The following is a 24028-nucleotide window of genomic DNA, read 5'->3' on the forward strand; positions in this document are numbered from 1 at the left end:
ACCCTTGCACTTTGTGGTAGGTGGCTAATTAATGAGGTGCCAACTTTATAGCTATTCAGTAATTTTTTTAAAAAAACAGTGGCCAATAGGAAAAACAAAAATATTCAGGGTGCATTTTCTCTTCATTGCATCAAGAGGGAATACGTGATAATGCTTTCTAAGGTAAATGTTAGGTTGCGGGAACATGCACATAAAAAAGCATAGGAAAAAATTATCACCATTGGAAATGCTAAGCACAGTTGCCACATTGACATTTTGAAAAATATTGTATTTTTGGATATGGTTAACTGTTTAAATAATGTTACTTCCACTAAATATGTGAATCTGCTGCTTCTGAGAGGCAATGTGAAAGAGGAAGTATTACTTTCGTGTACAAAGTTATTTATTTATTAGAAAATTTTGGTACAATGTTGTACATTGAGAAGTACATTGTAAAAATATTGGAAGTGTCTAACAAATGGCATTGAAGTGTCTTTAATAAAGGTCCATTTATAATATCAAGTTTTTTGTCCGGATTGGGATCTGTACTTTTGGAGTTCAGAATGCAGTTTAAGAAAAACAAAATTTTACATTGCCCATACCTTTGGGATTTCCAAAATACCTTTTAGCTTTAATACATCCTAAGCACAATTCCTGGGGTATAAGCATAACTGAATACAGTGAGACTCGTTTCTGAATGAATCTGCAGCATAATGTACTCTTAATATCATTGCTAAGGAAAGTTTTTCCTAGTTGACAGGAAGTTGCTGCCCCTGGCATTAAAAAAGAAGGCAAAACAAGGTGGTTGGATGATCCAGGGCAATGTTTATTAAATGTTAACAAGACCTGAAAAATAGTATATAAAAGAAATAGCCCTTCTTTGCAGTGGCAGCTAGTTGGACATGCCATTTCCCCATGATCAGCATTGGTAGAGCTCAAACCATACTAGTCAGGTTGTGTTTGAATAATGGAAAAGTACTTCCTCCTCCTGTCCAGTCCAAAACCAGTACGCCGCCCCCACCCCCGCTTTAACCTTCCCATTTGACTTAGCATGCATTCATGAGCTTCCTTTACCTGCTGTCATGCTCCTGAAAATTGCTCAAAAGTCAATCCACAGAAGCTTTCAGCCTTGACAAGGTGGTCTCGATCCTTTACTTGCACCATCACACATGGCCCTTGGCCAGAAAGAGTATTCCAGAGCAGGGATCACCTCTTCCCAAGGAACTATTGGGGAAGAGGTTTGTGTTTGTTTTCAAAAATGACTTCCAGGGTAGGAGACGGTACCAGAATTAGGAATTTCCCACTGAAAGTCAGGTTGAGATTCTATGCCTCTCTCTTCCTAATAGTAGGACCCAAGAGTTGCCTTAAAAAATAGATTGATTCAAGAGTGGCAAGGACAACTACTTCTTCACACACACACTCCATGAACTTTCAGAATTAACATACTTACATGTGCACATTTGTGATGATACACAAGGTTACTTATCTCAAATATGTGTGGAAGATACAAATCATCTGAGACAAAATGGGCTCAATTCATAGATTATTGGAAGAAAATGTTCAATCAGACATAGTTCCTGTGGCTTGAAATGGAATTCCTGGAGATGTGCCCAGGAAGTCTTTTCTAAAATGAAAGAAGTAGGAGGCTATGTCCAGAGCATAGACACAGCAATGCACTCCAATGGTAAGGCAACCCCTAATTACTGTTTTCTGCAACCTCTATGTACTTATTTTTTTTTGCATTCTTTTCCAGGGCCTGGAGCATGAGGCTTCTATTCTTCCAAGTCGGAGCTTAACTTGAGCCTGGGACATTACTATAAATGCTTAAATAGACTATAGATAAGAGCACTTACAGATATATGCTCTTGTTCCCATTTTGTAACTGCAGCTAGTGGAAATGAGGATAAATGTAGCATAAAATGCCTGTACAGGATTCCAACAACTTCATTTTATTTTTCCATCCAGCCACCTGATTTTTCCCACTCAGTATATTGTGGCTGGGTTTCCCCCTGCCCCAAAGATTTGGGTTTTTTTCAGCCTCTTGTGCATGGTGTTCTACTGGAATCTATCCCAAAAGTTGCACTGGGAATATCTGACTACTGGTCAAGAGTCCAGCCTGCAAGCCAACCATGTCCTCTTCCATGTGACATTCCATTAACCTTTCTCCCCACCCAAATGTTCTGTACCCTCCCAAAGGCAAACTGAAATTTTCTTTGGCTATGTGATAGGCTGTTCTTACTGGGCTGGTTTCTACCTAAGTTAAGGTCTTGTTTGGTATTTCCACCAACCTTGATGTTCTTCCAACACTGCTGGTGCCTCCTCCTTGATGGAGGTATTTTGGCTACCAGAGGCTTGCACTTAGAGAGTAAATCTGCAATCAGTATAGAAGATGAGGGCTTTTAGCACAGATGGTACTGTTTCCAGGTAAGCTTGAAATGCCCCTCAATAGAGTTGCATCATGATCCAACCTGAGCCCATTCAAATGTATTGATTTCGCTGAGGTTAATACAATTCTATGCCTGTTGCTAAACAGCAATCCTATACCACTAGCCTGAGAATAAATCCCAGCGTAATAATAAATAGCAGTCAACAGGTCTTACTTTTGAGTAGGTACCTACAGAGCCAAATGGAATTCCACATAGAGACATTGAACTCAATGTAATGCTTTAAGTTACAAAGGCCTTCAACTAAGGCCCTATTACTCCAAAAGTTCTACACTGACTACATCTGGATCCCACCCAAAGTCATTCTTGAAGTACACCCACTGAACTCAATGAGACAGTCAAAAACAAAAAAGTGTTTGAAACATGGTGCTGGAGAGCTGGACTGAGGGGGATGGGTGGGGGAGAACAAGTGGGCCTGAGACCAACTCAAGCCATTACTTTCCCTAGAAGCAAAAATGACACTGCTGAAGCTATTAATATGTTGGACACATCGTGAGAAGGCAAAACTACCTGGAGAAGTCCATCATGCTAGGGAAAGTTGGCAGGAGATGAAAAGGAAGTCCAAATATGAGCAGGATCAACTCCATAAAAGCAGCAGCCACCCTGAATTTGCAAGAGCTGAATAAGGATGTCATGGATAGGACATTGGAGGGCTTTCATACATAGGGTTGCCAAAAGTTGGGGACAACTTGATGGCACATAACCAACAATAAGTTGGGGCAGGGGCACTGAAGCCACACATCCAGCCAGTAGGTTGGCTATATATAAAATTGGTTTTGAAATGCCTTTAAATAGCAGTTTATCAAGAAGGGCACTAAAACCCAAACGTGACACCTATCCTTTCTTGAGGAAAGTGGCACTCCCGCATCCCAGAAGAGTCCCACTAATTTGGCTCTAACGCTACGGTAAAAGAGCAGCAGACTTTGGCATCAAGCAGGTGGAATCTTCCTTCATTCACTCGCTCGTCATTTGTTTCCTCCACTGCCCAAAAATCCCCCATTTCTTGTTCTGCAAGATTGTGCAGCCATAAAGGCAAGGGGTGGGAAAGCAAACAAAACAAAACAAGGCCTTTGTTTCTTTTTCACAGGCAGCATTGTTAGACAGTAAAAGAATACAACATTGTACTTTTACTGGAGAAATCTGAGTCTAATTAAAAAAGGCAGTCTTGCTTATCCAAGCAAGAATGCTTACTATGCACCTGCAGGTATGAACAGTGGTCTAAACTTTCCAAATAGGGAACAAACAAGACGCGAGCGGCCTATTCCCCTTGTGGAAACCTCTGCAGAGCCTCTTCCAGGCCTCGGAGAGTGTAACAGGCCTCTGGTAGAGGAAATGGAAGGCGCAGGTCTTCTTCAAGGCCATGATTCTAGTGTCACAATGTAAAAAAAGGCTCCTTTTATTTCCGCCATGCTGTGCAGGCCATGTTCTTCTCGTTTGCACATCATTCTCCCTAAATGAGTTCTAATAATAATGCCTTTCAGGCACAAGGCTGGAGCCCATAAAATGAGCTGTTTGCCCCCCAAAGTTGCCTTTCTTGGCAAATGCCTTCCAATGAGCTCACCGCTAGAACAGGGGTTTCCATACACGGAAATTTTATATTAGGGAAACAGAATTAAGGGGGTTCCTTTTTCTAGTTTAAATAACGAGAATCGACTCCAGGCGGTGGAACAGCTGCTGAACCACAGGAGGCACAAAGGGATGGGGCAGGAGAAAAACGTGCGGGAAGGCAAATGATTAATTTTCATGGATGTGCGTTTTTCTTAGGAGGGGGGGAAAAAGCAGCTCTCCAGCTGTTTGTTTCAAGTCCCAGGGCTGACTCACAAAAACAAGCTGCGTATCTTGTCATACATCCCAAGGAAGATAAAGCCTCCGAGACTGATGGCAGATATTCGAGGGACAATGCCTGCAAACAATCTGAAAGCAGAAAGAAAAGCTGAGGTTATTTTGAGCCTGTTAAGATGCTGCACACAAAGGCTGTGAAGACGTACAGTTTTGTCCCCCAGCCCTTGGTAAAGAAGGAAGCTTGTTCAGCAGCAGCTCCAGCATTCGGGGCTGGGATACAGCCCTCCCTAATCAAGGAGGCAGGGGAACACAACAGTGTCATCTTATCCTAGTTCCAACTCTTCCGCTCCTGACAGATATTCAAGGGGCACCCACAAACTCCGTTGCTGCCCGCCCCCCGTAAGAAGCCAGTGACGTTGTCCCCACATAGCAGGCCTGTTTGCTTCCAATCCAACTTCTGCTGCTAAACTTTGGGCCAAGCTTCAAGGTACACTTTGTCGCTGAGGATCTAAAATGAAAGAAGTCTGGCACTCTCAGGTCTTCCTGGACATCCCACTGACAGGTACCCAGCCCCTCTCAAAACCAGGGAAGGGTCCTCCCGCATGCCAAGCCTATGGAGCCTGGTGAGGCTCCTTCAGCGACGTCAAGGAATGCTGCACATGGTCCCCAGGAATGAGTTGTGGCACTGAAAAGAGCTTCTAATGCTCAGCTCTGCTGGATCCTGGCTGAGAGCTTGTCCATGCGCACGTGCAGGTGCCTGAGAGGCAGAATGAGTTTTCACTGAATGCCCGCATGCATGTAGCAAGCGTTGCTCCCTGGCAAGTGAAAACTTAGGTGCATGTATTGTAAGGCTGTTCCGGGGTTGTAGGTATTTTCTCCTTAAAGTCAACACATTCGAGAATCTCAGATACAGAATAGTTTTGCTTCTCAGTGAGAAGTGCTGCAGGGAGGGGGGGTCCACTTTGTCTCTGACACGGATGTATGTCTGTGTGTGAATTTGCCGTTCACAGCTGATGCTACTGCGTGGGGATAACATGGCACTCCGTACATGATTGAAGACATCCCTGCACAAATCCTGTTCTATGGAGATGTGAGAACTTTAAAATGGCAGTCCCACCAACTCAAAAAGCAAATCCGCTCTCACAGATGTCACTGCAGTCATACAGTGACTTGGGAGCAGAAGCCGGCGTGCCCTTAGTAGCACTGCATCCTACAGGCATCCTCAAAATAATGTTAAGGGGTTTTTTTTGGTTAAAAATCACCTTACACTTCTCACCAAGAGAGTATCTCTGGATCAACAAGTTTGCTTTAAAAACTTTATTTTAAAAACACAGAAACAAGGAATGCTTTCTTTGTGAATTGACCAACTGGCTGGATGGCAGACGACTAGGCCCATTCCAAGTCTCCCTTGGTCGCCTGCTTCCCTCCCTCAGTGCCTGCATTTCAGCAGCATTCCTGCATTCTCCAGTCCCACCTGCAGTCCCAGTTTTCCTCTCACATTCTCCCTTTGCACCCCAGAAAAAGAGAGAGAAGGGAAGAACGCCCAACTGCCCTTGCTTTTTGGTAGTTTAAGATTAGAACCAACAACAAAGCTACTGAAATGAAGGGAGAAGAATCCTGGGTGGAGTTTTTGGGAGAAGAGGAAAGAAAGTGGGCGCGTTATCATGACAACTCTCCATGGCTGTGAGCCAGGCCGTGCTGGGTAGTCACAAACAGCCAGGTTCACGGTGTGCCTGACAGATGGTCGGGGCGTTGTTCGCCGCCTGCCTCTCACTCCAGCCCCTTTGACCCCCCTGCAGGTATTACGAAGGACCCCGTAGCAGGAGTAACTGGTCTCCTCCACCACCCCCAATTGTGAGCCCTTTCATCACTGTTTTTCCTTCAGAGATGAGAAAACCTGGCTTGACAGCTTGGTTTTGCAATCCTCACTTTGACAGCCACTTGGGAGTCCCTTGAAAATGCCCACAGGCATTTTGAGAAACCTTTTTCTCTTTAGATATTGTCCTTTTCCTTCCAGACACCTGCACAAATGAGGAGGTGGACAGGGGCGACATCTGAAAGCCTCTGCTGGACTCAAGTCCTGGGGGAGGCAGTAATTGCTGCAACAGCATGGCAGGTGCCAACCAAAAAAGCACCCAAGAGGCTTTTCCTTCTGCTTAGTTTCTCTTGACAACTGTCAAAACCTGAGTTGTCGGGGCAAACCAAAGGCAAAAATTATCTTTGCTCGTGAAAAGAGCGGGGAGGTGGGATTTTCACCTCCTTCATGTTAAGCTCCTTCAGCTTTTTGTGTTGTTTTTGCTCTAGATCGACCTGGGGGTAAACTCACTTTCCCAGTTGTTCAGGGGACACTCAGAGCTTTGGAAACGGGAAAGAGCAAGCCAGCCCTTCGTAAAGAGAACTAGAGTTTTGACAACTAGCTGTCAAAATGCTAGACCACGTTAAAGGGGGATTCTTGACAGGGCTCTCAATGTTGTGCGTGTGTGTTGCTGTTTTGCAAACACAGCGATATATACATTCGCGCCTGCACATATCCCTGTGAAGAAACCGTGGAGAATCCTGCTAAACACACACACTTTTTAAAGCAAGCGGGGTTTTGACTCTTTGGGGGAGGGGGTTGCTGCTCTTGTCTTTGCTGGCTGCTTCCTGGCATCTAGAACAGGGTTGTTCTCTTGGGTTTGGATCACATGATGGCCCTGCATGGCTAGACAACCCCAACTACAACTCTGGGCCATCAGGATGGCTTGTTGCCTTCAAGCAAACCATCCCGTGAGAACTGGTATAGGCTGCCATCTTGTGCAAACCCAGTGTGCGCCTCTTGCCCTTTTCAACCACGATTTTGAAACAGACGTCCTGAAGTGCAGGCAATTTTTGATTTTTCAGAGAGGGATCTGCAGGGTTCTCCAGCTTATAGGGAAGAGTTCTATCTGTGCACCTTCTCCTTAATTCTGCGGGAGAGACAAGCTGCCATTTCCCAGATAGAAAAGGAAAGGCACTCTGCGTATGCGCAAGGGATTTTTATGTGGTTGGTGCTATTTTCTATCCACTTTTAATGAATCCAAGCCACTTAGTATTGAAAGACACACACACCCTGCACTGCAAAAAGCAAAAACCTCTATGACAATGTAAGAGTAAATATCCAACTTATCAAGTTTTCCCCCTAGGATGGCTCTGCATCCTCCAAAATATTGAAGCAGATTTTGTACTCTGTTATCAGAGACTGAAGGCCATGTGTAGGCCGCTCATCTGCCTGCCAAGTGCCAGTTTCCCCCAGGTCTTTTTTCAACACTTCCTTAAAAGCAGATGCAATTCCACAGAGTGACGGTTCCACGGGCTGCATAAAGGGTCCATTACTGTCTCACAGCATATGCACCACTGAGGTTCGCCCATTCCCAACTGCATGCCTTCAGCTTACTCCTTTGGAAGCTGCTATTATGTTCCAAGCACAACACTTGCTCACACCAGACCAATACCAGTTGCACTGTAATTCCTTCCTACACCCCTGATGTAGATTGTCAGTTTTGCAGGCCGATGGCAAAAGTTTCACACATACTCCACCATTGAAGAAAATAGCATATCGGAACCAGCTGGGCCTTGCTTCTGCAATAAAGCATTTATCAAATCTGTGTTTTTGCTCAGGCCAATGCCCCTGGAGAAATTTGGGCCATTGGAAGCCTCGTGCCAACCCTCTAGCAGATTCTTGGGAATTCTCTCTCTCGCTCTCTCTCCCTCCAGGAAGTCACTCCTGAGTCAGATTCAGCCCTCTGTTAACCTCCCTTGCACTTGTCTGCGGTAATGAGCTTTGCTTCGGGGCTGCGGCAGGCAGATGGAAATGTTTTATGGTTTCACTAGACAGCAATTCACTCTATTACCATAATTATAGCTTTAAAGCCAAGTAATTTGTAACAAGACAAGTACCGACAGAATGTTCCAGGGGCAGATCTTGTGGCAGAGCATCCTTGTTCACCACAGAAATGCCGTCATCTCGGAGTCCTGCTGAAAAGCATCATCCCCTTGAACCAGCATCTACTTACTGCCCGAGAGCCTGTTGTTTACTAGCAACGCACACGCAACTTCATGATCCGCAGGCCGAAGCACAAATGCTGCCCTGCTGAATTTCAAAGGCACCCCAATGAAGCTGGCCAGCAGGTCTTCTCTTGGCCCTGTCTTCATTCAGTCATCAGCAGATGATTGTGCCACCTTCCACTTGCCGGACAACATTAAGAAAGACACCCAAATTCTGATACCACATTCAGATTTCCTCCAAAGCAGCCAATTCAGGAAATGAGCTTCATTTGGAGTATTTCAAGCTTCACCAATGCCATGCAATGGAATTCCTTTCTGCAAGTCACGGAACAGGGTGAGAACGACAGCTAGATCAAGGATCTGCTCTCCACAAGAAGAAGGATCCTTCTGCAAGAGGAAGGTCTCCTGTGGTGGAAGGTCCCTCCACCCAATATTGAGAGGATCTCCATCCCACCACAGCACAGCTCACCCTGCTCCTCATGCAAAATTTCCAAGGTGCTGATGGGAAAGTCCAGACCCACCACAGGTTAACAGACCATCCTCTGCAAGCCCACTTTCTATCCTCAGTGCCTCAGCACACACCAAAAGGCTACCAACACCAGAGTCCAAAAAGCATGCTTTCTCAGAAATATGTTCTACCAGTGGGGCTTACTTCCAAATAAATGTGTGCAGGCTGTCTCAGAAAAATGGGAATTAGCATATCAATTTATCCATTCACCAGACTTCCTGTCATTGTTATGATCCCGTGCTGGAGCACGCAGGCAGTTGCAGGAGGGTTTCCCCAGCTAAACATGCACAGGATTGCACCCTAAGCACATTCAGGACTGCAGCCATCTTATCCGGCACCCTGTCTGCAACACTGGCTGACTCCAACACAGTCCAGCTATGCTGGAAGAAATGTCACTGGTTTGCGCCGTCTGGGTTGCATCCAGATGTAATCATATTCTGGCATAAGTCTCATTGCTTTCAATAGGGCTACTCAGACATGCCTGTATTCTATTGATTTCCATGCCTCTCCTCACAGTGTAACTAAATCTGGATCAAACCCTCTGTCTGTAATTTGTAACCCAACACTAAATACTACCCATCTGCTTTCAAACGAATGTCCCAGACAAGAGTCCCAGAAAGGAATGCTTTAAAAATGGAAGGTGAGATTTCCCGGATGCCAGGATGCCACTCCTGGGATCCTATTGCCTCCTGCTCTGTGTGGACTCAAAGCAGCTACAGCGAGGCCTAAGCACGCCGACAGGGGGAGGCAGCTCCCGTAGGCAGTCACTGGAAGCACAAAGCCAGGCCAGCAAGTGTCCGTTTCATGGCTCTTTAACCTCCTTTGATAAGCTCCAATGGCTTCCCTGCCAAGATGCCAACGCTGCTGCGAGTGCCTTCCCTTCTCCCCAGACAGGATGGGACGATAATTTGTTGGTCTGATGCGCAGGTGCCAACAGGAAGCAAAATGCGCCCTCTGACTTTAATAAGGTGGTGAGCTGCAACGTAGAGCGCCGTATTTTGTCTCACTCTCTGCTGAAACGACGGACGATTAGACAAGGCATCCATCATGCTCCATTTCAGGCAGGCCAGTGCCTGGCACTTCTATTGTCTTGATTAATAGATTTATAACTGGCAGCAGGCCTGGCAGCACCGGCCACAAGCATTTCCAGCCTCCTCCACGATTTTCCCTGCAGTGGTTTCAGCTGGCCACCTCACCTTTTCCCAGAGAGGCTCGGGCTGGTTTGGATTTCATTTTGACAGATTTCGATCGCCCAGGAATGGGCAGTTAAATGAAATATCAAAAACAGGCCCAGGAGTATAACTGTGGGGTGGAATTGTATTTTTCAGTTGAAATTGCACAAACTCCCAATTACTTGCCGACCTTTCCAATGTATTGCATTGCATTGCAGCTGTTCCAATGCGCTGTGGAGTTAGACATGTCTGAGGCTGGGCAAGCACCCCCAGGGCCTGGATCCATCGTGATGAGGAGCCTGCTGAAAGGCTGCCTTGCAGCCTTGGCTCTTCAGGTGCCTCCTCCCCATTCTGAGAGCAAAAGGTCCAGGAAGTTAACAAAGACCCTTTTAGGGCTGAATTTAAGTATTGGGGCTTTGCTTCGAAGCCAAAAACACAGCAAGACCCAAATCCTTAGAAACCGATTGTTTTTATTTACCTAAAAACCTTTGCCTTTTTTCTCACCAGGTAAATTACAAATTACAGTCCCGTAACAAGACAGAAAGCATCAAAGCATATGTATCATCATAAATCGCAACCATAAGGGGCACATCAGGAGAACATTCAGCCAAGTGGGTGTTTGAACAACTAATTGTTAACTGAGCATGTAAACGAACCTGACGTCAGGGCCACCCAGCAGAGCAGTCCTAGGCGACAACGCAGTGTGAAAATGTAACAAAGCACAATTCTGCCAAAAAGTAACCCAAGCAGGTGGCACAGCAGTAGAGCTACATGCTCATGCCTCTGGGTTGCTGTCAACAGGTAAGCTGCTCCATGCTGACCCAACTGGAGTATGTGGACCAGTTCAAGGGCAGCCCCGCATAAGTGTGTCACAGTGGTCCAAGCAAGAGGTTACCAGGGTGTGGACCACAGTTGCCAGGTTTTGCCTGTCCACATAGGCACTAAGTTGGCAAATCAGCCGAAGCTGATAAAAGACGCTCCTATCCAAAGAGCGCACCTGGTGTTCCAGTGTCAATTTCAGGTGCAGAAGCTCTCCCAAGCCCAGAACTCTGTCCTTTAGGGGAAGAGCAACCCCATCCAGGACAGGACAGATATCATGCTAATGGACAAGGGACCCACCTCCTAACAGCACCTCCATCTTGTCTAGATTAAGCCTCAATTTATTAGCCCTCATCCAACCCATCAGCTCGCCCAGTTGAGGACCGAGGCCCCCACACCTGGATCTGATGAAAAGGAGAAGCAGAGTTGAGTAACATCAGCATACAGGTGATACTTTAACCCAAACCTCCAGAGGACCTCCCCCAGTGGTTTCATGTAGATGCTAAATAGCATGGGCGACAGCACGGAACCCTGCAGTACTCCATGGCGTAAGAGCATGGCACAGAGCCACACTCCCCAGTCCCACCTTCTGGAAATGACAAGCCAAGAAGGAGTGGAACCACTGAAGCGCAGTGTCTCCAATTCCCAACCCATCCAGCCTATCCAGAAGGACATCATGACTGATGGTATTGGAAGCCACTAAGAGATCTAGGAAAACCAAGCAGGTTGCACTCCCCATCTCGCCCCCAGCAGGGATCATCCTACTGGGTGAATTAAGGCTGCTCTGTACCAAGAGCAGGCCTAAAGCCAGACTGAAATGGATCTAGATGAACTGTTTCCTCTAAGAGCACCTGGAGCTGCTGTGCCACCACCTGCTCAAGCACCTTGCCTAAGAAGGGAATGTTGGCCACAGACCTATAGTTATTAACATCTTCTGGATTCAGGGATGCCTTCTTTAGGAGAGGCCTGATCACCACCTCCTTCAAAGGATTTGGGACCAGACCCTTCTTCAGAGAGGTAGTTACAGTCTCCTGGATCCAAGCATTCACCCCTTTCTTAGCTTAGATTATCAGCAATGAAGGGCAAGGGTGAAGTGCACAGGTGGTTGGACGAACAGCTCCAGGCAACTTTTCCACATCCTCAGGCTTCAATAATTGAAACTCATCCAGTAGAATAGAACTAGACGGTGTACTGGACACCTCTGTTATAGGGACTACATTAAATGTGAAGTCCAATCCAGGACAATTTTATCCTCTAAGTGCTGAGTAAACTTGTCACAGTGAGCCACCCATGGTTCCACTTGATCTGCTTTTGGGTCAGTACGTAAAAGACCCGGGAGCACTTGGAACAGCGCTGCTGGGCGGCACTCCAAAGACATGATGCTGGCAGAATAAAAACACCTTTTGCCACCTTCACCGCCAAGGAATAGGCTTGAAAGGAGCTCTAAGCCGTGTTCAGTCGGCTTCACCCCTGGTTTTTCCCACTTGCACCCCAGTTGTCCACCCTCTTGCTTCACTGCCCACAGCTGGGCAGTATACCAGGGAGTTGTGCAGGCTCTGCACAGGGGAAGAGGGCATTTAGGGGCAATTGTGCCAACCACCTGGGTCACTTCCGTATTCCATAGATCAACCTGGGCTTCAACCATGGTGCCAACCACATCAGTGGAAAAATCCCCCAAAGCCCTTTGGAAAACATTGAGCTCCAGGGGTGGACCCCTCCTGTAATGTTGGTGGGGAGGTGGTTGTAAGTCTAAATCCAACCAGGAAGTGATCTGACCATGACAATGGAGTTCCTGTCACACCCTCCATTTTCAGATCACCATCCTCCTCTCCGGTTAGAAAGACCAGGTTGAGAGTGTGACCCTTTTCATGAGTTAGGCCAGTGATGTGCTAAGACAGCCCCATGGTGGGCATGAAGTCCTGAGCTGCCCCGGCCGAGGTAGCCTCAGTACGGAGACTGAGAACCCCCATAAGCAACACTTTGGGTGTCCTCAAAACCAGGTCCGAAACCTCCTCCAACAGCTCAGGCAAGAAATCTGATGTGCAGCAAGGCGGGCAGCACACCAACAAGATTCCTAACACCTCAACTGCCCAGCACCAGGTACGAACAAGACCGATCCCCAAGTGGAGAGGAGGCCTTGAGAGAGGCAACATACATCTGCAGGATACTGCCAAACCCCTCCCTGACCCCAGGCTGAAGTTGGTGCTGTGCTAAGTACCCCGGTGAGCATAACTGGGAAAGAGCGACGTCACCTACTTCCCTCACTCAGGTCTCAGCGATACAAGCCACCTTCCACTATCATATCACGTATCCGAGAGATTTCATTATGGACCGACCTGGCATTTAAAAGCAGCACCACCAAGTCTGAGGGTAGGCTGATATCATCCAGCTGAGGGAAAAGCCAGATGAGAGAAGAGAGGTAAGATACCTGACCCCTCTTCTCCTTTGTTGGCTAGCCCCCCCCCCCCCCCGTGGCCTACCTCTCCCCATGCCACACTAATGGCACCCCGTTGCTCCCCCGAGTTTCCTGAAATCATATTAAAATAAATAAAACCACTAAAGAAGTAAGATCCTGTGGAAAAACAAAAATTCCTTCCCTCACACCCTCAGAACCATCTTCTCAATTCTACTGTCCAACTCAATCAGCCTACAGCAGTACTCTCGCAACTTACTGTCTTTCAACTTTCAACAGCCTGTTCACAACCCACCTTGAACTTTTTGTTAAACCAACATAAACACACTTTCACATCACCTTACACACATCCTAATCTCATTGTTCCAGAAACATCCACAAATTCTCTCGTATACCTTACTAAAGCAGAGGGAAAGGGGTGGGAACCGAACCAAACCAAACCAAACCAATCCAAAAATTCCAGCACCACCAAGCAGCCAACCCTGGATGCCACCAGCTGTCTCAGGTCCAGCTGGCACGTCACACCCACAGGTCCCGTCACTTCTGTCTCTGCACAGAACCACAGAGGAAGGCCTGTGACTGCCTATGCTGGCCCGGTTCCTCCCACTGACCGGGCAGGTCCAAGGGGAAAGGATGGCAGAGAGTGTCAGAAACAGTGGTGGCATTTCTGAAGGCACAGGCAAGTGATAGCAGCCAGATGAAGGTGGAGCTGGCATGGAAAGGATTTTCCTCGCCAGATTGGGGGGGGGGGGGGGGGGGGCGGCAGGAAGGCATGCTTAGGATTCCTCCCTCTCTCCTCTTTCACTTCCTCAGTCTCTGTGGTGATGACGATTTTCCATAGTAATTTTTTTTTTTTAATAGGCTTTATGGCAGTTGATTCGTAAGTATGGATTATGCATAACTTGGCTGTCCGTAACTCAGGCACTGCCTGTATATCCAATTAACATGCATGTTTTTGCTAGGCAAACAATCAGGAGCAAGCCTGAAGATCCCTAGCAGTGGGGAGGGAAAGTTTCACTCTCTCTGTTTGGTAATAAAAAGCCGTTTTAATTTCAAGGGAAGTCTCCAACTTTTCAAACTTCCCTTGGAAAGCAACTAACAGCTTTGGAAAGGCAGTTTTTGCCAGGAAATGTGGATGGCAATATTCGCTTCCTGTGCACTAAAAAGGTATGAATTTTAATTCACACAATGTATGTCAAATCTAATCTGGCCCAAAATCACACTTTTAGCTAAGCGTGCGTCAACACAGCTGGCCTTGGCACCAAGGGTGCAATGATCTCTGAAGCCCTTCTAATTCCTGGAATCTGTGATCCTGCAGAGGTCTGCCAGGCAAACAGGCTTTCTTCAGAGTGATCCTTTCCCCTTCCAATTACCTCTGTTTGTTCTTCTTTTGTCGTTTTAGACTGAAGCCAATCATCAGCCCATTTATTTACTCTCTGGCAATCAGAGAGAACAGAAAGGAAAATCGCCTTACTGTGTCCATTACTCAGCACATCATCCAATCCCGTAACTCTCCGAACTCGTAGGATTACAGGCGTGCAGTCAAGTGAGGAGGACTGTGGAGCTGAAGGCTGCCTCCACACTTCTCCCGCTCTGCAAAGGACATAGTTGTGCCATTTGGCCATCTGAGTATTTGGCCTGCTGGGGCACCACTTGGACTCCGCTTATCCTAGTGGATCTTCTTGCCTACCCACCCCAACCCCTGAAATTGAACTGTGCCAGATTGGGGGGGGGGGTACTCTGTGGCCAAAATCCCAGCATGCTTTTCTAGGGTTGGAGATGGGATTCCAACCTATCTATGGCCATGTGTGGGTGCTAGGTGTCCCCCATCCCCCACCCCCGGCCCCTCTTTCAAGAGAGGAGACTGTTCTTTGGCAAAAGCTCTTCCTTTCCAATGTACATCCAGCAAACTATAGTCAGCAAAGAAAAAGTCTCTGAGCAGGTACAGAGCAGTTTATTGAAACCAAACTAGAAACCATTTGCAGGAAACAGGTCAACCTCCCGGCTTTACGCAGTCCCTCTAGTTGCCCAGCCCTCCTCTCTCGACCGGCATCATGGGATCAAGAATCATACCAGGGTCCTCTGGCTCTGCTCCCATGCCTCCTCTCAGCACTTGCAGATCTTGACTGTTCTCAGGCTCTACCCGAACACCTGGAAACAGCAGCCTTGAGATGAGCTCTCCTGGCTCCCCCACCTTTACATCTGGAGGCTGAATTGCCCAGGCCCAATCCTCCTCATCTGAAGAGTCCGGTCACCCAAGGCCTCCACACCCACCAAGAACGGCCGCCTCTTTCATTCCCAACACCATCTAAACAGGATCTTGTGGGACTAGGACTACACCCTCAGGAAGCTTCACAAAATAGAGGGCAATCACTGACTAAAGGAACTGAAGCAAGGGAATTCTCCTTTTATGTCCTTGAACAAGTGCGCTAGAAGTATCCTGGAGAACATGCATGTGATACGTGTGTGCGCACAGAGAGAATGCTGGAAACAAGCACAGATTAGGAAGCCATCGAAAGGCATGAGCGCAGCAGATCAACTGGAGGCCAGCCCACTCTGACAAGGGAGAATTTGGACCCACTCCCTCTGGGTTGATCACATCTCCACGAGTTCTCCATGGAAAAATAATGTGTCATCCTTTGGTCCAATATAAATAACTGATTATTTTACTAATCCTCTTTCAACAAACAGTTATCACCGGATATGGTAGTTAGATTGGCTGGCCTTCCTACAGAAGGTCTCCTCCCTAGCTCTGTATCAAATATTTTTAAAAGTTAGAGAAGTGAATCATTACGTGGTACACACGTTGCAAAGCAGAATCTGTTCGCACTGTCCGTGGGTAATGCTGGAATTCGCTACCAGAAGGTGTAGTGATGGCAACCAGCTCAGAGGGCTTGAAAAGAGGATGGGACAAATTCATGGTGGGCAAGGCTAACAATGGATACTCATCAGAACGGCTGCATAATCTTACCTCCAGGAGCAGAGGCAGTGTGCCTGCATGTACCAGTTGCTGGGGAATATGAGTGAGAGAGCATTGCTGCCCTCATGTCCCGCCTGTGGGTCTTCCAGAAGCAGGGGGTGGCTTTGAGGCTGGCCACCCGCTGGTCTGACTCAGGAGGATTTTCTAAAGTGCATATTGAGTTGGCCTGCCCATATTCACCCCAGTGCTGTGCCTCCCACACAAAGCCTGCTGAGCTTCTTATTATCCATTTACATGTGACAAACTCTTCTCACAGATTATCAGGAAGCAGGAAGGATGAAAATATTAAGACAGCAGCATTTGTGCAGGATGGAGGGACAGACAGAACCTGCTCTGCAGCTTGGAGGTTGGGAGCCAAACCCACCATTTTATGTGTTCTGTCCCTCTAAGTGTGGGTAAGTCCCTCTAAGAACACTCTAAGAGAGTGTTCTAAGACTACATACAGGAATGTTTTAATCCTCCCAGTCCCCTGCTTTCATCCTTACCCAACTATGCCTTCGGTTCTCCACACACCATGCAGAGCTGACAACACATTCCCGCTTGCGTTTCTGGAACCAGTCTGTGCAGAAGAAAAAAATGCAAGTGTAAATGTACAAAGCTGTCTCAGAGACTACCTTGCCTAGACCCAGGGTTCTCCATCTATACTTGGGCAATTTCTCTGCTCCATCACTTTCAGCTCTGGCGCGTACTAAGTATCTGTACAAGCTCTGCATTCTCGGCCTGCTAGGTGAAGATGCCAGGGGATGAACCAGACAACTTACACATGCAAAGCAAATGACCTGCCACTGAGGTGTAGAGCAAGACATACAGAGAGGCTGCTAATCTCCTTTTACTCTGTTGAACAATATCGGAAAACCTACCTGCTCTAGAACATCACAGAGCAAAGAAGCACTGCATTGAAGAGCTGCTTGTCCTGTTACCTTTTCAAGAAAATGGCTTGCTGCCAAAACTTACCAGAGCCATTTACTGAAGTGAAGAATATTATTGTTGTTATCACATTGGACATACTCCACTTTTCTTCCTCTTGCAAGGAACCTAACATGGCTTACAAAGTATTCCTCTCTGCCACTGTACCCTCACAATAGCAGGCCTGTGAGACGGGTTGGGCTAAGGGTCCATGATTGGCCCAAAATCACCCTGTGAGCTTTATGGCTGGGTGGGGACTAGAACCTGCATCTCCCAAGTTCCAGCTCAACACCCTATCCATTGTGCCACTCTGCATTACATACATCCCATTCACCTACTCTTCACTGAAGTGCAAGATCCTTATTATTATCAGGATTCCTTTAATAAAGCACTCTGGAAATATGGTGCTAAAAATATATTGTGCGGTGGGGAGAGTCTGGCACTGCAAACAGAGTACTTCGACTGAATTTGGAAGATGGGGGACTGAATCACAGCCTAGCTTAAAATGGCTTTGGACAAACCATAATCTCGCAATTCATTTCTTATCTGAAAAGCAGAAATAGCATCAGTCTGCCTTGTTTTATTGATGCATTGATAAATAAGAGTAAGTAGTTGCCGGCACTGAGTTATAACAAAGAGTCAAAACATACACATTTAGATTAAACTTGGGTAATTCTTTTGGTAGGAGCAGCAGTTGTGTCGGAAAAGAAACTAGAAGTGATAGGAAAAGTCAAGAATAGTGACATCACTTACAGACACAAGATACCCCAAATATGAAATGTGAAAAGAGGCAACTTTAGAAGGTGTAAGAGTCCATTCAGTTGCTAGGAAGCAAAACGGATGTACCATTACCCCCCAAACCTGTCCATCACCCCGATACCGTCCTCGCTCTTACCTTTGCCAACATAATTCTGGTCTTGGCTACATCCAGAGGGGTGGTGACTGCAGCTGCAAATCCACCTGAGTGCAGGAAAATGCCAAACACAAGTAAGACCGTGTTTATCAAGCAGGCATGCTGCACAGTCCCACAGTTCCCACAGCGCCTGCCAAAACCACTTCATGACGAATGCTTACAACTTGTTTCTCACTTCAGCATCTTGGTAGGTGCATCTGAAGCCCGAGCCATGGTGGCACGCACTAATCAGTGCAAACCATTTTCTTGCTGCTGTTAATATCTGGTTCCCTCCTGTCTTTGCAGCTCCTAAGGGGTTGCCTCGTGCACACACAGAGCTCTTCATCGAGGCTTCCGATTACACGCGAGTTCTGTCCAACCATCCAAAAGACAGGACTCCAGAACTATCAAATAGGAACATTTGAAGCTGCCTTACACTAGGTCAAGCTTGGGAGCCAAAGGACCCCAGGGCCCCCCACAAGCTTCCCATTGCTGGCTTTTTGTGAACACTCATTCCAGAGAGGTTCGCTTGGTGTGCATGTTGTGGGCTTTCCTTCACCAGCTTCTTCTTCATGTTATTTTTGTTTGCCATTTCTGCTATTATTATTCTCCCAGGCAACTTAAGAACAGGTGTTAGTGCCTTTACTCATTTATCGCACTTACATATATCCTGCCTATTGACTGAGACTCAAGGTGGCTCACAACATGAAAACTCATACAATTAAAACAGTCAAAAAGATACAAAAGTTAAAAGTATAATTGAATTAGTTTAAATAATAGAATTCAACAAATACATAGATTGCAAAACTACAAACAAGAGAAAGAGTACATCTAATCCAGCACATCTAATCACCAGCCCAGACTATTCCCAAATGCCTGCTGGAACAAAAAGGTTTCTGCCTGCTTTCCGAAACCTAACAGGGAGGGTGCCAAGCTAGCCTCCCTAGGAATTCCAAAGTCTGGGCAAACACAGAGAAGGCCTTCTCCTGTGTTCCCTCCATGCCTGCCTGCAAGGGCCTTCCCAGAAGATCTTAGAGCCCCAGCAGCCCCACACAGGAGAATATGGTTTTTTAGACAGCCTAGACCTGAACTGTATAGGGCTCTCTAGGTCATCACCAGCACTTCCATTTGTACCTGGAAACAGACTGGGAGCCAATGGGGCTGTTTTGACAGAGGCGTTGGGTGCTCCCTGTGCCCAGACTCAGTCAGCAGTCTGACAGCAGCCCTCTGAACCAGCTGAAGCTCCAAACTCTCTTCAGAGGAGGCAGCCCCATGTAGAGCGCAAAACAGGAATCCAAAAGGGATGTAATGAAGGCACGTGCCATCATGGGGAAATCAGACAGCTCAAGGAAAGGGAGCAGCTGGGATACTCCTTTTCATCGTGCAAATGCTCTTCTGGCCACCATGGAGACCTGGGCATTCAGACTTGGGGCTGAACCCAGCGGCAGATGCAAGTCGCTAATCTGTGTGTTTGGAGGGAGTGTAACCCCATCCGGTATCTTATTCCACAGCTGATGTTTATGAGCTGAGATGGCTTTGTGCTTGGTTGCCTTCTTTTATTCTTATATTGCTTTTACTCTGGGCTGTACTTTAACGTGCTTTTTATTGTGTAAATATATAAGTATATTCTATGAAGATTCTGACCCAACTGCCTGTTAGTTGGGGAACAGTGTTCTCCCCGCACCGTACTTCAGGGGTGCAAGGCAAGCTAGGCTGCGAGGTGCGCACAGGTCTGTCGCGTAGAGTGATAACGGACAACAAGGAAAAGGCAGAGGCACTCAATTCCTACTTTGCTTCAGTATTTTCCCACAAGGAAATCGACAACCAAGAGGAAGCATGAGCTGAAGTGAGAGAACTATTAGGTGGATCCAAAATTGGCTGCTAAATCAGACAAAAGGAATGTTCATCTTTGGCACCTTCTCAAACTAGATGGATGTAACTAGTGGGGCACCGCAGGGTTCAGTCCTGGGCCCAGGGCTCTTCACCATCTTTATTAATGGTTTAGATGAGGAAGTACAAGGAAAGATAATCAAATTTGCAGGCGATACAAAACTGGGTGGAAAAGCAAACACCCTAGAAGACAGAATGAAGATCCAGGGTGACCTTGATAAACTTGAATGCTGGGCTGAAAGCAACAGAATGAGATTCAATAAGGACAAGTGCCAAGTCCTCCACCTAGGAAAAAGAAACAACATACACTGATACAAGATGGGGAATATGTGGCTCAACAGAACTGGAAAAAAAAGACCTTGAAGTTAGCATGAACAACAAGCTAAATATTAGCCAACAATGTGATGCAACTGCCAAAGCAGCAAATGCTATTTTGGCATGCATGAATAAGGATGCATTTCGAATTTGTATTACTTCCAAATTATGAGAAGTAGTAGTTCCCCTATACTCTTCACTTGTCAGCCCCCATCTGGAATACTGCATCCAGTTCTGGGCACCAAGATTTAAGAAGGATGCAGAAAAATTAGAAAGGGCCCAGAGGAGGACAACAAAAATGATGCAAGATTTGGAGACACTGCCTATGAGGGGAGACTGAGAGAACTGGATATGTTCAGTCTCAAAAAGGGAGGGGGGATGATATCTGTAAGTACCTCAAAGGGTATCACAGAGAAGGTGAAAATCTCTTCTCTCAGATACCAGAGTTTAGGACACGGAATAATCCATTTAAGTTGCAACAACCCAGATTCAGGTTAAATATCAGGAAAAGTTCCTCACTGTCAGAGCAATACAACAATGGAACCAGTTTCCTGGAGAGATCGTGGGCTCTCCTACACTAGAGACATTCAAGGTGAAACTGGACAGCCATCTGAGAGGGATGGTGTGACTTGGTGTCCTGCAACAGCAGGGAGTTGGATGCAATGGCCTGCATGGCCCCTTCCATCCTTACTGTTCTATGATTCTATGCCGACTCCTTGGCACTGCCTCTTCATTGCCTGGCATCTGCCACCCAAGGTGGCAACTTCATCTGCCCTGCTGCTTGGCATCCACATGCTACTGTTACACGCTGCCCAGCCATCTCTGTCTTACGGCAACCCTCTGAATGAATGCCCCTTAAAGTGCCCTTCCTCAGCATCCTTGCTCAGCTCTTGGAAACATGAAGCTGTGGCTCCCTTTATGGAATTGAGTCATCTCATCGCTGGCCTTCTTCTTTTTCTTCTTTCAATTATCCTAGCATGATTGTCTTCCCCAGTGAGTTTTGCCTTTTCATGATGTACTGAGAAAAAATATATACGCTGCCTAACCCGTATTACTACAAATTGAGAATGCAAGTCAGCCTGACATCTCCAAGGGTCAGGAAATGGGTGAAGAGAGGCACCCATCTCTGCCTGAGCCCTACACAGCTGTTATCAGTCACAGCAAGGCAAACAAGTTTCAGCTAGAGAGACAAACAGGCTCACCTCGGACAAACCAGCTTCCTGCATGGAAAGCCACATCTGGCCTTCAGGCCCAAGGGTCAAATCTGGTCTCTCCAGGATTGCCCAGAAGGCCACACTCTTCTCCTGACCTTACCCTTTTCCCCCAGTTCCCTGATAATGGACTGGTTACCTGGCTTTTGTGCATTCTTCCTCATGAAGAAGAAAGAAAATGCCATGAATCGTTCACTACCTGACCCATTTAACTGCAGAGGCTAGTGATGGAATCAGGGTCCTCCTGCATGTAAAGCATATATTCTGCTTCGAAGTTCTGGTCTTGTGCTTGAAGGGCACTGCCTGCTAACTAGCAGGTAGCAGACCTGACTCTTCCTTTTTCTGCTCAACTGTGAGAACAGAGGCCTCTTCCTGAGACCTGCTCTCTTCACAGAAGTATAAACATAGGACCTTCAAGTACAATCAACTGCACTCTGAGCAGATACAAAAGGAGCAGCCAACTGCAGTGGGGGGGGCATTTTAGCAAAGAGCGGGTGGTAGCACCCCTCTGGCTGGCAGATGGCATTCCCTAGCTATGGGGTTCTGAAGGCTGCTTTAAGAATGTTCCATTAGAACGCTGCTCAAGCGAGCAGCAAAACAACTGAATGTGTTTAGACAAGCACAGCGGTGGGGCAGATCCCCCTGGCAGGGGCACAAAACACCTGCAGGGGAAGCATGAACTTCCAGGAAAAGAGATCAGCCTGCGGCAGCTGGAGCCAGAGACACGTCCCTCCCAGCAGCAGCAGTTCAGCCCGCACGGAAACTGCAGAAAGGCAGAGAATGCATGGAGGCTTCTGTCTGCAGTTCTCGCCCCAGTTCCTACAGCCTTTCCTTGCTGAGTGGCAGGATTTAGGAAGGAATCTGAGGTTTTGTGTTCCAGTTCTCTTCTCAGGGCAGTGAGGAATTAGCATGGGACAGTCAACAGGACCCTTCCAGTGCAGCATCAGGCTGAATGCCTGCAGCAGTGCTTGGAAGATCCAATGGCTTATGCAACTACTAAAAAGATGACAGCTGGGGGAAGTGGACTAGAAGATCAGAGAGCTTAGAAGGGGAGCTGAGCCCAAAAGCCTTTTGGGAAATACTGGGCTAGAGGGCTAGACACCCCAAACTCTCCACAAAAAGGGCCTACAGCTTCTTGCACACAATAATGAAAGGGCTATGAGTTCAATACCATAACTGATTTATAGATTCACTTAAAATGGCTTTACCTGAGCTCTATCATACTATAATATCAAGATGACAAGTACAAACAAAACAACAGCATGTCAGTTGATTTTTGTCTCTGGACCCTCATACGAATTGGGTATCCTAGTTACCACAGAGAATTAGTTCTTCCTGATGAACCTCAATGTGCATTTTTCCTCAGTTACTAAGGGACAGTTCTGCATTCCATCTGACTGCAAGTTAGTAGTGGCCCCTTGATCCACAGCAGCTTTAGCCCTTGTACATATGATGGGTTGGGTTTGTCATCCAAACCCAAGTACTTGTTTACTTGCTCTTGAAAAGGAAGGGTGAACAGGTTGCATGCACGGGCAGCCAATTCTCATGATGACTGAGAATGGTTCCATGGCTTAACATGATGCCCAAAGACAGCAATTATATTAAGAACAGCTTACAAAGTGCCTAGGTTTGAACAAGCCCAGGGTGTTATTTACCAGCCTTCCTAGTCATAAGGAGCAATGTGGGACTGGGAGAGGTTGGGAGCGACAGCTGTTTCTTCCATAGCAAAAATATCAGCACTCCCAACCAAACTAAAGAATACTTCAGTTCATGTCAGTGCATATGAATTGCGATTGTGGACTAAATTTACAGTTCCAACAGAGGTAGAACTATACCAAAATCAAACTGTTTGAAAGAATCACTGTGCCAAATAAAAGAAGAGAAAAGGCAAGGAGAGGTTAAAAAAGCAAGCTCCTTTCTAAGGAGTGTGTAGCACACTGAGAGCCAAAGTTGAAGTACATGTTCCAGAAGGTGCAGTCCAGCACACTGTCTTGGGAAGTATCTATAAATAGCTGACGTTTCCTCCCAGTCTTCAGTAATATAGAAAATTTGTTCTTTTCCAAAGTGTAGGCAGGAGATATTTCAATCTGGAAATGATTGTAAACCATATTTTCCAACTAACTTGGAGTGAACCTAGAAAGGTTGCAGCCTTAAACACACATGACCAGGAGTAAGTCCCATGGAGTTCAGTGTGGTTTGTGTTTCAGTAAATGTGTGTATGAGTACATTATTCATTTTGAATGCCTAACCTCATATTCTCAGTATCCACACTCAGACAGGTAAAACAAGCTGCGAAAAGAAGTGAAATGTAGTTAATGTAGTCAATATGCACCAAACAGAGTTAACTGAACTCAGACTTCGGGTCTCCTTAATGCTACAGATTCTCCAGTTGACCAGGATCTGAACGCAAGAATAAGGCAAGAAATCCACAGGCAGTAATTTCCATTTTCTACATGACAAACAAAACTTTCAAAAGAAAACATTAGTCAATAAGGAATCAGGAACTGATAGCTATTTATTTAACTGATGTTTGGGAATTCACTAGTATTTACAGCTAACTATATCAGGTCACAATTTCAGAAGTGGCATATTAAGAAGACAGCATACAGCCTTCATCTAAAAGAAAAAAAAGGCAGCAACAGAAGCACCAAGTGTAATTATACTGATGTATTAGCTGTCCTGATTTTCCTTTTG

General features: G+C 46.5%; 1 protein-coding gene across 1 annotated transcript in view; it reads right to left on the minus strand.

The window, feature by feature from the left end:
* Positions 1-364: 364 nt before the first annotated feature.
* Positions 365-24028, minus strand: part of SLC25A26 (solute carrier family 25 member 26) — a 149423-nt gene continuing 125759 nt past the window's right edge. Inside the window, exons 8-11 of the mRNA XM_044451855.1 lie at positions 17922-17986; positions 16606-16679; positions 4245-4337; positions 365-3789 (exon numbers count right to left, since the gene is read on the minus strand). Coding sequence (XP_044307790.1) covers positions 3642-3789; positions 4245-4337; positions 16606-16679; positions 17922-17986 — 380 coding nt within the window. The 3' untranslated portion in view covers positions 365-3641. The remainder of the gene's footprint in view (positions 3790-4244; positions 4338-16605; positions 16680-17921; positions 17987-24028) is intronic.

The sequence above is a fragment of the Varanus komodoensis genome, unplaced genomic scaffold, assembly GCF_004798865.1.
Source record: "Varanus komodoensis strain SLA01 unplaced genomic scaffold, ASM479886v1 scaffold6_4, whole genome shotgun sequence".
Taxonomy (NCBI): Eukaryota; Metazoa; Chordata; class Lepidosauria; order Squamata; family Varanidae; genus Varanus; species Varanus komodoensis.